Source organism: Sitodiplosis mosellana, unplaced genomic scaffold, assembly GCF_009176505.1.
Source record: "Sitodiplosis mosellana isolate CC-2019 unplaced genomic scaffold, AAFC_SMos_1.0 Smas_scaffold_6191, whole genome shotgun sequence".
Taxonomy (NCBI): Eukaryota; Metazoa; Arthropoda; class Insecta; order Diptera; family Cecidomyiidae; genus Sitodiplosis; species Sitodiplosis mosellana.
In genome coordinates, this window is record NW_022601432.1 from 5,241,565 (window position 1) to 5,259,101 (window position 17,537).

General features: G+C 36.3%; 2 protein-coding genes across 16 annotated transcripts in view; one reads left to right on the plus strand and one right to left on the minus strand.

Moving 5' to 3' along the window:
* Positions 1-740: 740 nt before the first annotated feature.
* Positions 741-16,741, minus strand: LOC129576831 (tetratricopeptide repeat protein 39B-like). Of its 4 annotated transcripts, none has more exons than XM_055462653.1 (14): positions 16,060-16,741; positions 13,146-13,491; positions 10,213-10,429; positions 4,733-4,776; positions 3,844-3,945; positions 3,576-3,759; positions 3,326-3,483; positions 3,032-3,197; positions 2,753-2,917; positions 2,504-2,667; positions 2,176-2,340; positions 1,712-2,035; positions 1,476-1,616; positions 741-1,352 (listed from the first exon to the last, which is right to left on the minus strand). In XM_055462653.1, exons 3-14 carry the CDS (start codon positions 10,324-10,326, stop codon positions 1,226-1,228), a joined length of 1,854 nt encoding a protein of 617 aa, XP_055318628.1. In that variant the 5' UTR covers positions 10,327-10,429; positions 13,146-13,491; positions 16,060-16,741; the 3' UTR covers positions 741-1,225. The 4 variants fall into 4 exon arrangements, with proteins under 4 accessions (XP_055318628.1, XP_055318626.1, XP_055318629.1 ...); XM_055462651.1 differs by lacking the exon at positions 16,060-16,741 and adding an exon at positions 13,616-13,846; XM_055462654.1 differs by lacking the exons at positions 13,146-13,491; positions 16,060-16,741 and adding an exon at positions 10,925-11,348.
* Positions 16,334-17,537, plus strand: part of LOC129576832 (serine/threonine-protein phosphatase 2B catalytic subunit 2-like) — a 40,583-nt gene continuing 39,379 nt past the window's right edge. For 2 of the 12 annotated variants that reach the window (XM_055462656.1, XM_055462667.1), the window contains exon 1: positions 16,429-16,568. The gene's annotated coding sequence lies outside the window, so the exon portion shown is untranslated. The other 10 variants (XM_055462657.1, XM_055462669.1, XM_055462666.1 and 7 more) reach the window with 9 other exon arrangements.

Below are 17,537 nucleotides of genomic sequence, written 5' to 3' on the forward strand. Positions count from 1 at the left end.
GGAGTTTTTGATGAAGAAGCAAAAAAAAATGTCATGCATCACTTTGTACGGTAGAGATTGGCCGTTCAAGCGAAATAAACGAAATATTAATTATATTATGGAAAATTGAAATAGACACGTATTTATGAAACATATTACATTCGTTCGACACACAAACTGGCATATTTGTTGAATGAATTGGGTAGCCAATTCTGGCGAATCGAATATGATATTCGAAATATCCAAATCGAAGAGTAGAAAATGGTGTACCGTCTAGTGGTGTTGAGTCGGTATATCACCATCCTCCCAATTTGCCCTCGAATTTGGCCCGTAAAATCATTCATTCACAAATATTTCATTTCGTTTGCCGAACAATGATCATATATTTAAATATTTATACAAATAAAATGCAACAAAATCGACAAATAAATCTACCACACACACACTTTTATTTATTGACTCACGTACACGATATTGTCGTATATGGAATTTCTAAAGACGAAGACGGAAGGAATCCCATCAGCTAGATACTTCCGGTAAGTACTAACATTGGCAACCTGTTGCATTTTTTCCGCTTTCATCAGAAATTGCTTTGAAATTCGTTGAATGGAGGCAAAAACCGGAAAACTTTAATCGAAAAAAGAGAACGCTCGATGGGATAAGTATATATCAAAGCGATTAGGGAGAAAATTAGGGAAAATGAACACAATTGAAAATGCAACTTATCCGGTTTTTTTCTTGGAAAAGACTTCATTGTGGAATTTTATTGAGATTTTCTTTTATATATTAAAACGTAACATTTTGTCATAGACATTTGTGTGTTTTTTTATTATTCATATTTGGTTGTTGTGTTCATTTGTTAAAGAAATACGATTTGGTTTGATTTAAATACAATTGAAATGGTACGGTTCAAAGTATTTTATAACTAGAAAAAGAAAAAAAAATTAATTAATAGAAAATGCATTTTTTTTGCACTTGCTACCGACAACACCTGACAAATTTAAATATAAAAAAAACATTTTGGTGACGTTACAATTGGCTTGAACATTTTCATTATTTTATTTGAATAGATTTTTTTTCTTGAATATTTGGTAAGAAAATATTTGGGATTTTTTTTGTTGTGTTCATTCATTGAAATGTATGTGTTTCACTCGAACAGCTTTGTGTTTTCATGTCTAGTCTACTGGTATACCATTTGCTACAGCTAAGGGCACTGACTAAAACAAAACAAACGAACGAACAACATTCAGTGTTCATGGTCCGGCGATAAATTATTCTTATCTCTAGATCGATTCTTTGGTTTTAATTCACTTAAGGCATTATGTATGCGGAAGTGCAAACGTGACTCCAATGAATATCCCGTGTAATTTTTCCTGCAAATGAAACAAAAATTGAAATTATCGACGAATTTTGGATTTATGTTGGAAGTCGAATCGAGTCTTTCTCTTTCTCCTTCACTCAATCGAATGGGGAAAAAGGAAAATTATTGAGCTTACTTGGCATCTTCAAGTGCAGCAATGGCAGCATCAATGCGCCCACTATCAATGTACAACCAAGCTATTTCCACAATAGCATACGGCACCAAATATTCATCCTCTTTGATCTCTTTATGCAAATTCACCACACCTTCGAGACATCTAAATACAACAACAACAAAAAAACGGGGTTTTCTTCAATGATTTTTCGTTTTTTCGTGCAAACAAAAGGATGATGCAATATGAAAATCACTTACTGTAATGCCTGCAATGGACTCTTCATTTGACGAAGCACAGCACCTTTCAGCAATAGAATCAACGCACGATTTTCCACATCGTATTTGGTGCGTTCGGTTCGAGCGTCTAAATCCTGTTGAGCCTTTTCGATGAGCCGATACACATTGTCGGCCAAATGGTAGTGTTTTCCCAATATTTTGAATGCATTCCACAGGTACATTAGTTCAACGGCTGGCAGCACCAGATGCTTTTTTTCCGCAAAAAAGCGTTCGGCTTTTTTTATCGTGAATTTTTCCATTGGCAACGATTTTCCGGCAATACGTTGCTTGTATTGAGGCACTTCGCTGCGAATTTCGAAAGATGAGAGCAAAAAACAAGAAAGAGAGAGAGAGGGAGAGATGGAATGTCGTTATAGTTTTTCTCCGGCAGCGAAAAAAAGAGAATTGGTATCCGTTAGGGTGAATGAGAATCAAAATAAAATTACCGCATAAGATTTTCAATAGTTTGCAATTCCGATGGTGTTAGGTCTTTTTTATCACGCATTAGCATCACAACAGCTCGTTGATACGTGTAGATCGTACGCGACCATTTGCTATGCTCGCACAACAACGATGCAAATATTTCTGCTTCCTTCCAGTTCAATTTGGCGCTAAGTTTACGAAGGCGAAGGCGGAGGTGGAAGGAGAAAGAGAGAGAGAGATAGAGAGAGAGAGAGAGAAAGAGAAAGAGGTGGGGAGATAGAGAAAACCATTTTCATTTAACACCTGCTCTGAATATTGATTCGGGATTACATAGAGTACTCGCATACATACCAATTTACCCATAAAATTTCCCAGAAGCATAAATGATGGAATTGAGGCCAGAGATCCTGTGATTTCCATGATTTTTTATACCAAACCAGCGCTTCGTCCAAATTACCTTTCATAAATTCGAGACGACCTTTGAAAAACAAGAACCATACTCCCTTCGGATACACCTGGAACAAAACAATCAACAATCTATTCATACACACGTTCTTCACTTTGCTCCTCTTATCTGGTCTCTGGATTATAATAATTTACCTTCAACTGGTTATTGAGCACTTCATCACAAAACTCGATATCACCTTCTTGATGACTTAGCACATAGCATACGATCAAGTTATAAGCTAACAGGGTCATAACACAAAGTACTTGCCGGATACCATCCATTTCGCAGCCAAGTTTAAGGTCTTGCAAACCAGTTTGCTATTTTAAATCAACACAAAAAATGAATAACACCACATCAATAACAGTCAACGACACAAATTCATCATATATTCATTAGTTGATGGAAAGACGAGTAGAAATAAAAACTCGTACCTTGTTGCCCGAAAACCCGATAAATTCCAATAGCCGGATAACACGACCTGGTAACAGTGACACCATCAAATTAAATGTACCCACGCCCATTCGAACACCACTTTCGAAATGATTTCTCGAGCCCGTCTGCTCCCATTGACGCTTCTCCAGTATTTGCATACATTCTCTGGAATGAACACCATCCAAATGTGAAAATGTTGCCGATTGTATTCGGTCAAGAGATTTTTCTCTTCACTTTCAAAAGAGAAACAGAGAGAGAGAGATACAGATAGAGATAGAGAGACTTCAACTCACTTGTAACTATTAAAACATGTGCGAATTTTAATGCCGCCTTTAATTAGACTCGTTAGAGTTTCATCTTCGATGAATGTTAATAAAGCTTTTAAGAGAAGTGCTTCGGCCGAACAAAGTTCAGCATGCGCTTCAAATTCGGTGTATTGCTCATAGTTATGCTGGTGAAGTGATAAAAACAATTTGGATTAGGATTGATTTTTCTTTAAATATAGTATAAAAAGATCGGCAACGAATGATAAAGACAACTCACCCGTTTAAACGTTTTGCCTATGCTTTCGGTGATGGTGTTTTTCTTGCGATGTCTATTGCACACCGCCAAACATTTGTTAATCGCTTCCGACGCTTTGACGATGTGCTCGTGCTCAAACGTTAGAACCGCTTCCAGAAAGAGAAATACACAATTCCCAATGGCATGATACATGGACGACTGAGACCTAATCTCGCCACGGAACCAATTGAATTTCCAAATTGAATGCTTGCCAAGAAATTAAGTGAATTTTGATCACGAAATGACTTACCATGGTTGCATCAGCTGTTTTGCTTCTGTAAATTTATTATTGAAGAAATAATCCACAGCCAGTTTTGCCTCTGCTAACGATGTTTCCAAATCCATGTCACCCCTAAAGGGAGAAAGAGAGAGATCAAGAGAGAGAGAGAGAGAGAGAGTCGGCCTATGTCATTATGAACAAATTATCAAAGCTCAAGCTTAAACTCGAAAAAAATCCACAATTCCACATTAATAACCTTGCACGTAGGTTTTTTTTTGGATTAATCACATAGAATTAAGGGCGGAAAAAACCGACCGCTTTAGTTTTGGCCAAAGTTAATTAAAGATCAGTGAAAATTAAGGATTTGAATTGACCCCAATTAAATGCAATTTGTGTAGTTCGCACGAGAATTAAATTTGTGATTAACGTAAGCATTTACAATATCAAAATTAGAACGTTTTCAAATGACCGCTGAGCGAAACCAGTGACAAAGACTAAAGAGAAGAACGATATCGACTAAAGAGAAGAACGAGAGGGAACGATAGAGAAGACGACAATAGAACATTTAAAACCGTGACATAGTGTAGTCTGCAATTTTTTCACGCCGCATTCAATCATTCTTTGCAAGCAATTTATTCATTTCGAAAGCGAAAACTTGTTCATGGGTTTTTAATCACTTAATCGAAGACATTTTGCCATTTATTTAATTGCATATTGACGAAATCAAATTGATTCGATTTGATTTGGTTGAAACTCGTTTCATTCTCTTTCACTCTGTCCTGTGTGTCTCTCAATGTCTTCATTATTTTTAATTGAGTGGCAAATGTGTGCGGTGTGTGCGCGTGGTAATTGGCATTCAGTATTATATTTCGAGTCAACAGCAATTATGCAAACGATTTAACGAGTTAAAAGTACTTACATTTTTGGAATTGGATCTTCAACATCATCCCATGCATCTTGAAACTGAAAATGGAATGTGTTATATGTGGGGGGAAAAACCGTATCTGTGTACTTATGTATGTGTGTGTGTTTTTTTTTCTCGTTCTTCTACAATTTCCGTTCAGTGTAAATAACATTGAATGGCATTTCGTGCATAATATTGAATTCCTAAATAAAATCGGTAATCAGTTGGAATATTGCACATATATCTGTGCACAATGGAATTTTTGAAATTGGCATTTCAGTTGGGTGCATAGTTTGAATGGATGGTTTGATTGGCAGGCACCGATCCGCACTTCTCACAAATTGTTCGGCTCACAATGATTTACGCGTGTCATGGGAGATATATGTGCGCGCGCTCGTTCGCGGTGTGCAAATGATTAAATTTAATTGGCCTGTTTATATGCATGGAACGTGTGTGCACAACTAGAATATAATTGCTGATGCCGTAAATAATTAGCAAATCTAAAAACAATTCGCAGCCAAACAACTCCATTTCATGCGAACGACATTTCAAGTAAATATTTTTCTTTTGACGAGAGAAAAAGAAAAAAAAGAACACACAGTTCAGAATATTATCACAGAATCGGTTGATATCTTTAACAACGAAATCAAAACGCGGCCAATGGAACGCAAACTCACTTCCACTGCGGAATCATTGAAGCATTAGTCATAGTGGCAGCGAAAGATAAATACTCAAATCAAGAGTAAAAATATATTTCGTATTTTTTTTTGTCGTTGTTGTTTCGTATCAAAAACATCAGCAAAATTTTTATATTATGTCTGTCCTTGTTCAATACAACCGAGTCATATGGACTCTCATTTTCAGCGCGCGCGGCGCTGAAATACAAACAAAAGCGAGAAAATAAATTCATGTTGTATTTTATTCTTCGCATTTTCTTCGTCATTCAATTTTATTTTCGACCTTTTCACTGCGTGTAAGTGCAAATCCGTATGTGATTTTGTGTGGTAACAATTTGAATATGAATTATGCATAAAAAAGCAGAATTTAAGCGAAATATGTTTGGGGTCAGCGTAATTGAATTAGGCTGTTGTTGGGCTTCGTAAGTAACGGAAAACAAGGGGAAAAAACGTACTATCGGTTTAAAAAAAAAAGGAATGATTGCAACAGTACAAAAAATTGCCCAGAGTGCGGTAATGGTGACGGCGACGACGACGACGATGACAACGACGACATCAACAGCCTATTAGAGTGAGAGGCAACACCACATCGAAAATAGCGGGTAGAAAAAGGTTGCACACAACATATTTATAAATAGCCCAAAACATCAATATAACGCCTCGAATGAACGCTGAAGATATAATATTTACACTCCGGACGGTGTGTAAAAATTGTATGTACGTACATGATACACACAGTACACACACACACACACACACACACACACACCATTTTGTGACCATGGTACACGTGAATAAACCGTCAGCCACAAATATTGCAAAAGTCACGTCGGCCAGTCGACTAGTTACTCATTTTTATAATGTTCTCATGCCTTGTAAGCAATAAATTAAGAGCGAATTAGTTTGACTTGTCATTAGTTTTTATCGCAAAAGAATTTGAAGAAAACGAGGCGACAACCGACTGGGAGACGAAATGAGCAAAAAAAAACGGACGCAAAAACTAGCGTTTGTGCGTCAATAAGCGATCGGAAGGACTGTGACTATGATCGAGCGCAAGAGACAGAGAGAAAAATGAGCTCCAACTTGTGGAAGTGATTTATCTTAGTGAAAAATCATCAGTACCATCAAGGAATAATCAGCATATCTATTTTTCTTTCCCATCATTTCAGTTGCTTTTAAATATTCGCTCCATCATGAATATCCATGCTGAAGCGGTGGGATATTTTCATTTCGTAAAGGTCATGCTCTGTGCATCACCTACTTATAATTCAGATAACGTTTCATTTTATGAGAAATTCGACAACGGTATGGGTTTTGTGTGTCTTTTTCTCCTTCTTTTGTACAACAAAATGTCTAGTATTTAATTGATATGCACAAGTCATAGGTGCAGGATATAACATAACCTCGGCACGCTGATCGTTGCACTTTTCATTTAAACCATTCAACCTCACACTCGTTACGTGTATGTGTGTGTATGTGCGCGCACGCTCCGCTTCGCATCGAGTACGTGCTTAAATATATTCATCACGTCTAATAAAATGTGTGCGAGACAAGAAGTTCTCAGATTGATATTTGATTCGTTTGTCATTAAAATGATTTATAGTCTGATGATGAGCTGAATAGCAAGCCATATCGAATGCTAGATAAGTTGCTTCAAAAGCTCGCTTTCATCATAATTCCGGCGAATGTTATCTTCAAGTGGATTTCCATTGAAATTCTGTTGTACGACTTGAGTCATATATATGTGTGAGTCTTTTTTTTTCTCCCTCTATCCCTCTTCATTCCACCCTCTCACTCTGCCCCGTTGCCTATGTTTGGTTTGTGCGATATTGCGTTCACATGATATGTCTCATCCTGTCCAAGTTGGGCGCTTTGAAGTGACAAGGAAATTATGCTGCTGCTGTTGCTGAGCAGCATAACAACAGTATTGTCATCGTGTCAAGCAACTGGATTCTTTTGCATATTGTAATTATACGTTATCATCGGTAATCATTGTCATCATCGTCAGCCATTAGTTCGTCATGCACTGGTCGCCGACCTAATCATAAGTGTAATCAACTCAACCAATCGACAAAGAACCATTATCATTTACTCCAATGTGACGCTCTATTAAATATGATGCTGAAGCATACACCTCATACGCATTATCTGCCTTGCCATTGCTAACAAGCAACGTTTTTTTGCGGCTGATTTTTTCTCAATTGGTTTTTTCATTTACAGCTCATGCTTAGTATTTATGCATTTGCAATGAATTTAGATTAGAACATTTTTTTTGACGGTCAATTCAATGAGAAATATAGAATGTCAATGTGCATTATAAAATTTGCATTTAAACATAATATGTTGGACATATATGCGCTTACAAACTCATACGAAAATAAAATGTGGAAAAAGAAATCGAATGTAAATGTCGCTTGCATTTTCGATATTATTTCATTTTTTATCCACTCAACTTGCCCCGGTGAAATGTTTTTATTCGAAGGATTTGGGAATTGTTTCAATTTCAAATCACGTTATTATTTTCGTTTTTCCATGTATATTAACAATCTAAACATGATCGAAATCGCTGCTAAATTGCATGAGACGTGAGCCGCACTCGCTCTCGTCGATTCACAAATAGATAGATAATGAAATATTCATAACAGATGTTTTCATAATTATTTACTCAATTCAATAAATCTTTGCTGTAATTGGCGTGTACCTCAGTCATACGGTCGAAATGCGTTTAAAAGTGAAAATTCCATGGACAAGATTCTAAATTGTGTAACGCAATTTCGACGATTTTCTATTTAACCGCACAGCATTTTTGCTCAATTATTGTTTTCGTTTTCGTTTATTTCTATTTTGTTTGTTTTGTCAGAAATATTTCCACGTTCAGCAAATAATTGGGTTCGTTTGGGTTGGTTCGGTTCGGTTTTGCGTGCACATAAATGCCACGCATTCGAAACGATTTCGACCTTATCAGCGGACCAGCGCATATGATCACAAATTCGTTCAAAATCTCAACGGAATTTTCAATTGGGAATGAAGGCTTCAATATTCATCTCCACACAGCAAATTAACAAACGACTGCCTGCACATATTTTTCATTTATGATGAATGTTTTCTCACGCAAGAACAGCAAATAAACAACATTCAGAAACAATCGATTCGATGATCTGATTCTAGTCGGACATTTCGTTTCTTTTAGAAAAAGTATGCTTTAATTAAACTCTCTTCTCAAATTAACAAGGCAATCATTGCGATTTTTCTCTTTCCACTTTCATTCGCGCCACGCGCACGTGTGTGCAGTTTCTGTAGTGGGGCACATTCGGTATTTGTGGTTGATGCTGGTTGAGATAGTGCCGGTATTAATTTGAATGAATGATCGTACGTCTTTGATTTATGCAATTAAAATGAAATCGCAGTTCTCACAGATTGAAATTCTCTGTGTTGTCGCATGGCGCTGACTTTTGAGTCAATCAATATTGAAAACATTCGCTAATCACAATCAATCAGAACAGAAAAAAAACAACGGTTGTTAGAATTGGGGCCGAACGAAATGATCAAACGAGCTAAGCATTTCCATAAATGCTTTTCGGTGTTTGAAGTATGCGCAATGCGCATTTTAATGGTTCAGTTATATACGTGGTTCATTGAGCAGAGCACGTTTCGCGTGACATTCATTAAAAATATCATCCTCACACAGGAAATGCACATTATCCGATCACAGCCGTGTGCTGTCACAGACGAAATACACATTGTGTTTGGCGAAATGTGGATTTGCTATCTACTGTGTCGCAGGCAACAAATTGAATGTTGCGTTAAATGACTAGGACAATAAAATCGACAAAATCACGGAACGAATACAAAATTGCCATAGCACATACGAAAAATTGATTGCATCACTCTTATCGATAAGAGGGTTGTATTCTAAAACGAATCATTATCGATTGTTGAAAGCGGGCATACACACCAAATATAATGTAATAGAATCTAGTGGCATATGCTACTAGTAAGCAAATTAAGTTACATCCACTAATAAATGAACAAAAAATGTCAATAAATGAACGATATTTAAATGAAATACTGAAACTGAGTGATGCTCCGCGGTCGGTTACGATTGATAATAAGAGATAAGCGATAACTGTCTTTGGTAAAAGTATAGAAGAACTCGAGTACTACAACTTTGTTGAAGACACCAAACCTCTATCTCTTACCAGCATCACGAGAATCGTGATCGACCGCGGAGCATCACTCAGTTTCAGTATTTCATTAAAATTTCGTTCATTTATTGACATTTTCTGTTCGTTTATTAACAGATGTAACTTAACTTGCCTACTAGTAGCATGTGGCACTATATTCTATTACTTTATATTAGGTGTGTACAATGTTAACAATGCAATCGAGTTCCATTTGACCGGTTAATCTGGTCAGCCATTTGAAATTAACTCAAAAATACGAGTATGTGTGTGTGTGTGTGTGTGTGTGTCACACACCAGAATAAAATCTCAATGCAAATATTTCAATAAATATCGAGAGCTATGGAGATTGGTGTCATTTTGTTTAAAACGACAACAACAAAGCAATCACAGAATAGGTAAGATTATAATCGATTCAAACAAAGAGTATCGAATCGTTAAGCGCGCGTAAGTTTGTTGTGTTTGTGTGTAAGTGTGTGTGTGTGTGTGTTTTTTTTTTGCTTTCCGGTTTCATTCTCACTTCAGGTTCCGAAATTTATGATAAAAACTTGAATGACTGATCCGAATTCAAAAATTGTGTGCAAAATTAAATGTATGAATGAATTGGTGCTTTTTTTGTTGTGTTGTCTGAACATACCTCATCATCGTCTTCGAATGATGGTTTCGCGTCGATTTCCAGCGATTTTGATGTGGTCAACGATGAAGCTTGCGGTAATGTCGGGTTCATTTTATGTGAGGCGAACGTATCCATTAGGTGGAAGAGGTCAATTGGTGGGAGGTTGAACTGTGTCTCAGGAAGCTCAAATTACTGTCTATGTGTCTGTGTCTGGTAATTCAACCACGATGACCACCACCTGAACAAATGTGAGAAATAACAAACCAAATGAATTTACCACTTAAAATTTCGTTTGATGTCTAATTAAATTAGAAAAGAGAATTCGATTTATTTGTATTTTCGTTTCTTTTGTTTGGTTTCGTTTGGACAATACTTCAATTGAACATTTTCGCAAATGTTAAAACAAAATTACATTCACGCTTGTTTTTTTTTCTTCTTCACATGCATCCAAAAACCGTTCGTGCGAATTTATAATAATAAACAGCAAACAGAAGTTGATTAGAAAGCGTATCGGAAATGGAAATGCATGTATGCTACTCGCAAAAATGCGTGAAATGTTGAATATAACAACCGAAATATTGTCGAGACAAACCACAAAAATAAAATTAAAAACTTCAAATATTTCACAAATTGTCACGAAATTGATTTCAAAACTGTCAACGAATTTTTATGAGTCGCTTACTGAATTTGATATTTCAGTCTGAAGCCAAGTAAATATTTTTTTTCTGCTTACTTTGCAATACGCTAAAACGCGTATGTTTGGACGAGAAAAAAAAACACAGTAAGCTATTTTTTCCTTCTTCAAATCGTTGTGTAATTTTCGTTTGTTCTTTTTTTTACTTCAGTTGCGGCAAATGAATATTTTTTTCTTTTGGTTTTTTTTTTTACTTTAGTCGACCAAACCGATGTCTTTTTCCGACCAAACCGATACACTTTCTGATTTCTTCTAATTTGATTTAGATTTTATGATTTTTTTGTTGTCCGAATCCTGTAAAATTTCAAATCAGAATAAATGACGGCCAAGCGTGTACGGTTTAGTTAGCTTTCGTTGCCAAAGAAAAGTGTCGCCTGCTCTGTATCCGTACCGTATGTTGTATTGTCACGCTTTCGTATTTGTATACGGCTCAGTGCTGTATGACCATAACAATGCCCACTTGATTGTGTTCCATTATAGGTATTATTTGTGTTGTTGTTGTTGTTGTTGCTGGTGTGTTTCATTGTTTGAAGTGACAAAAACAATCATACAAGTATGTAATCGGCCGCTGTTGTTGTTGTTTTATTTGTTTGCTTCGCTCGAAGACATACATGAATAGTGAAGAGATATTAGAGGCCGTACGCCACAATACAGTGGCAATTGTTGGTTGATTATTTTTCGTCTTTTTTTTTCTCTCTCATATGCACTCGATGGAGTAAGCTTGAGTGCGATATATTATATATCAGACTATACGAATCAAATGTGGATCAAAGTGGTGAATAAATAGATGGTAATATACACATAACTAAATCATAATTCAGATATGATACACATTAGGCATTAGGCTAAACTGTACATTTGCACATATGTTCCAGTACATATATATCACCTAATTAATAAGCGGCAAACGTGAAAACAACAACTGAATGGAATACAATATGTAGCAGTGCGGCGACAGAAAAAAAAAATGCGCGAACAAGAAAGAGAGGGACATTTAGAGTGGCAATGAAAAAAAAAGAGAGAGAGAGAGAGAAATGGTTCATCGAAAACCATATGAAAGCTGGAGCATGGCAGTTTCATAATGTATTCATATTTATGTGTTGACTGGTTGTACTTTTGCTTGGCCATCATCAATGTCAATGAGCAAAAAAAAAAATTCAAATAAATACAATGTTAAATATTGTATTGCTCATAAATTCGATCTCGCACGCTTACATATCATACACACTACTCATATATGCTGATTAGATTTTCGCCACTGCGATGCTCGCATATGCCTATTTATATTTTGTGTACACATACGCGGCCAAAATGATTGGCACGTGCATTGTGTATACTCTTCTGTTTGTACCGTTGCGTTCGCGCGCACTAACTCACATACCATATAATAAACGCATTGTAATCATATGGTACCGGACTATGAAGACGAAAAAAAGTCAAGCCAAAGGAAAATATGCTTTCGAAACGGGGTTTGTGTGTGTGTGTGATTAAATCCAAATTATCGGAGCGTAATCAAGCGTTCAATAAACATTTGTGCATTGAGAATTGTCACAAATACATGCGCAAATAATCGCTGCCGCTGTCACCGCCAACGATAGCGTCACCGAATCTCTGTTAACCATAACAACTTGAATTCAGTTAAAGCTGACGAGCATCATCATCAGATAATGATAACAATTATTATTTGTTTAACACTATTTGTTCGATGAACTTATGAACTCTGTACTTCTCTCTAGCTCATACTCACTATCTCTCTCTGTCTTTCTTTCTCTCTGTGATTTTTCTTATCATTTCTGGGATGAACAACGTGTCCTGATATCGGTTGGCTGTGCAATCTTAATGCGATTGAAAAGAAAAACATAACACTGCATTGTGTCCTCCATCACAGCCAGAAGAAAAATAACAAGTAAAATATAATCCGAAAATAGGTCCAACAGTCAATTATATCGATTGAAATCAAATATTCATCCGAAGAACCAATAAAAGCATTTCTCTCTATCACACTTCGAAATGAACAACAACAAAATATGTCGAGTGGTTCTTCGGGAAAATTGAATCTTGAGTACATGTGATACAAAATGGTATCACATTGAGAATTCAACCACTTTTCACCACGACTGCATCACATTCCGATAGGGAACAGTGGACAGGATGACACACTCTAAGGATTCACACATTATTCGAATATCAAATGGCATTGAAACCAAACAAAAGCGCACGAAAAATTAAAAACCAAAAAAACAATAACATAAATTATCACCTGGACTGAAAGGTGTGTTTGGTTTGTGGGCTGGATTTCCTTAAATTTTAATTTGATGACATTGTTTCCTGTCTTGCAACACTATTCTGCGTTCTTGTGTGTACCCGAAGCCAGAAAAAACAACAATTCGAACAAGATTATGACACAACTAAATCTAATAACCAATAGCACACAACGTCAACTCAAGACTTCTGTGCAATGACTGATCCGATTTTTGTTTAATATTTCCGATGTGTTGTGTTTCGCCGTGTGTTGTTGTTTTTGTTATTTCGGGGCTTCTACTGGAATTCGTTCTATTAGCCGTTGTAGCAGCACGTTGAATTCGCTTTCACTTCCTAGTCCAACACTTGAAATACACAAAATTGGTTATTGTTGCCGTTTTTTTTCTCTCTCTCTCTCTCTCTCTCTCTCTCTCTCTTTCTCTGCGTATCGAGATAGAAGAAGTAGAAAAACAGCCACAAACTACACACTTATCGTCGAACTATGTTTGACCAAAGAGCAAAAACAATCCGTGAAACAGTAAACAAATTTGACACATATATATGTACGAATCCAGTCTGAATGGAGAGTAGAAAATGTATTAGATGAGTTTGTTTTCTGTGTTGTTTTTTCGTTTCTTCGATTCTGTTCTATTTGATTATTGTAATATATTTTTTTTCGGTAATGTGTGTACTTGGGTAGTACACAATGTGATTCGAATTGTTTGATATCTTGGGTGCAAGTATGAATTGGTAACGTGAAAGGGATAGCGCGAGAGTGCTGAGCTATATCTTGTGCTCGCTTCTCTATATATTTGTATGCGTTTTCTATACACATGCTCTCTTTTCTGCTCTTTCTACATACATGCTGTGTGTGCTCGGGCATTTGCGAGCGAGAGAAATTTGAATCATGGAAATTATTTGAACAGGCAAAAGTCGTAAACATTGCGCGTTTACAATGTAAATATGTGTGCTTTAGCGTTAAGTTGGCGCACATGCTGCTCTGTGTTGCCGCCACCGCTTGCTCAATCTTTCTCTCTTTTTTGTCAAATACTGGTGTATGTTTGTGTGTGTGTGTGTGTGACAATGTCAATAGAAAAACACTTTTTTCCTTCCTTTCTTTCGCTCTTTCACTGCTTATGTTCATTTTTGCCTGTGTGTTCATTTCGCAACATATACGGGTGCCCGGGTTTGTGTGTATATCGATAATTCGCAGCAAATGAGAGCGCCCATTTTAAAAGCAGTCAACAATATTATGTGTAGGATTCTTTTTACTCATTTTCATTTGTGGCGATCTCAATTCAAGTCGTCATTGCCGACGGATGAAGATGATGATGATAAAATGACATTAATGCCAAGCAAAATAGATTAATATCAATGAAATGTTATTGAAAATCAAATGATGTTGAAAACACCCTTTTGTGCAACCGAATGTGCATACATGGTCATTATCAAGTATTTGGTGCGCAGAACAGCGCATCGGAATTGAATCGGAAGCAGAAACGGCTGTGGCCATCGTTAATTTTGGCAATGATGTAGTTATCACCCTGTTTCACATACACAAACAACCAGAAAAACCGAAACGAAATTGGCAGAAAAAAATTCCTTTGCCCGTTTGAATCAATGTTGTGGTGTGTACGGAATTATTATCGCCCCCTCCGGTTTGGACCTTGTATTTGAAAAGCATTGCTGAGTGCGAGAAAAAAAGAGATAAAATGACCACACACACACACACAGAGAGAGAGAGACACACGTATACAGCTCGGTTTCTCTCTGTCTCTCTCTTTCTGGTGTCTTTTGTGTGTGATAACACATCATCACCGACACAAATGCGATTCGTGTTGAGGCATCGTCATTTTCATACGTGTATATATTTGCAATTTAAACAATCGCCTCGAGACCTCACGACTCGAGAGAAAGAGAACACTCTCACCACAGCAACAGCGTTACCGTTTCATTACTCATTTCCCACATGACATTAAAAGAGAGCTAAATTCTCTTTTCATGCGTACGAATATTTAATGCATAGAAATGTGCGTATTGATATGAATAACCTATACACACGATATATTGTGAAAGTGAAAAAATATCTAGGTGTGTGAGAGAGAGTGTGTTATTGTGAGCGCTCACATCTTGAATCAATCAGAATTTGTATGAATTTGTAATTTACGAAAATAAAATCGAAACAATGTGATTCTACGTTAAATTGGCGAACTGTCGCCCATAGAAAATGCTACGAAATTGTTAAAAAAAAAATGATGGACACACTTGTTTTCGATTGTATTTTATTCCCTTAATAATATTTGTCTCGTTCATTTGGCATACGCATTTTTCCACAGTGAAATTTCACCACCGATTTCAATGTATGTTAGTGTATGAGTTTGCATAAAACGTTCATACATTTTCAACGGACATGCTCCGTTCAAATGTGGTCATACAAACGAAACGGTTTCAAATTTGACATTTCTATGATGATGAAAATGAAAAGGGAAAAATTCCATGTGAATTGAAATTGCCATACAGAAACGTATTTATTCAAAATGTCCATTCTGAAGTGGAATCTGAACTGCAACCAAAATGAAGAACGAGAGAAAAAAAAAACTCAACAAACCAAAACGTTGTTCGGGCTGCAAATCGAGTTAGAAACAGTAAAGGTATCAATGGGATATTTTTTTCCTTCTGTCGTTTTGAATTTGCACATTTAAACGGTGGCAAAGGCGAAAACATCGATCAAAAAAACCGAGCGAGACACATTTATGTGTTTGTTTCATGTGTCTGTGGTGTAGGTATGATATCCATGTGTTTGATTTTTCGATGATGTGTGGCCGTGCGCACACCAACCCAGAGCAGCCAGAGTGAGATGACAATATAAAGTATTTGACGAACAGTAAACAGTAAAAACTCTATGATAAACTCGATTAGACAGTGTAACATACTTCGAATCGCGCCTCGTTTGCCTGTGCACTGCAACTGCTCATGTGGTAGTATCCGTAGCATACACTCACTATTCGTTTCACTTTCGCTCGTTACATACGCCATATCGTGCATTCACTCGCGCCATTTGCCAAATTCTCATCGCATCGTATCAGCCAAACGAATTTGTATGCGATACACACATACACCAATACAGTCACACATACACACAGCGTACGGCGCACAAAATATCACACTGCTATTCGTCGTCGTTGTCATCGATGTCGTTGTCGTTGTCGGGTTCACCTGTTTCTATCTCATTCGTTTTCTGATTTTACGCAATGTCAAACATAGTGTAGATGCCTTCGTTCTAATAAGGTTCGCGCGTGTATTTATTATATTCTTCTTTGTCGACATTATTGATTGTCACTTTTTTTTCCACGATATACTTCATGTATACACACAGCAGTTTTTTACATCTCTCTGTCGTACCACACACGAAAAAGCGAAAAGAAACAACACAAATTTATTGGTAAAACGAATGAAAAAAAAAATCATCTTCACTTTTGAAACGACCTACGAGTAGCGAGAAAAAAAAATAAATATAAAGAATTAGAAAAAAAGAGCAAAAAAAAATAAAATTAACGGAATTAAATACGACAGCATAAGTAAAGAGTAGTATCATCGAGTGACACAATATTCTCTGAAGAGAATCGAAAAGGAAAAAAAAATCAGCGAAATCCACTCATTAAACGAATGCAATAGTTTTTTTCTTCTTCTGTCCAAGTTAGACATTGAAGAAAATCAACATATACCGAAAAGTCGAATGTGAAAGAACTTATAATATAGTTTTACTTTTTCCCCTGAAAAAAAGTGTGTTTTTTTTCTCTCGTTCAACCTTTTCGTTGATTATCGTTTTAGTTTTGAGAGAACCGACAAAGTGACAGACAGAAGAAGAGAGAACGAAAAATACGCAACAAAGTTTTAATAGTGAATTTTTAGTTTTTTTTTTCTGTTCTCTTTCATCGTCAAAAATACATATACATATAAAAAAAAAGAAGAAGCGAGAGAAAATTCAGTGTGCGCGAACAAAACAGTACACGCGCATTTAATGAGAGAGAAAAAAAAGAGAAGAAAACGAAAAGATATAGAATAAAATAAAAAAAAATTCGATATCGGATTTGGATATAAACTGTGATTGTGTGTGTGATAATTAATTAAAAGAGCTGAAAACAACATTTTACCTCTTGATAATTCCGAGATTCAAAGAAGAAGAAGAAGAAGAAGCAGAAGAGAAACAAAAAAATCGCTTTCATTTTTGCTTCCTTTCGTACGGGACGACAAAATGTTGAACGCAAGTAAAAGCAACAATTAAATTTATACACAATGCCAATGTGTATGGCGGTAGTGCTGTATGGTGTGCTATAACTGTGGTATCACCGAAAACGGGCTAAGTTTCCAAAAACAAAAATCAAAAGAAAAAATTACTTTTATTATTCAA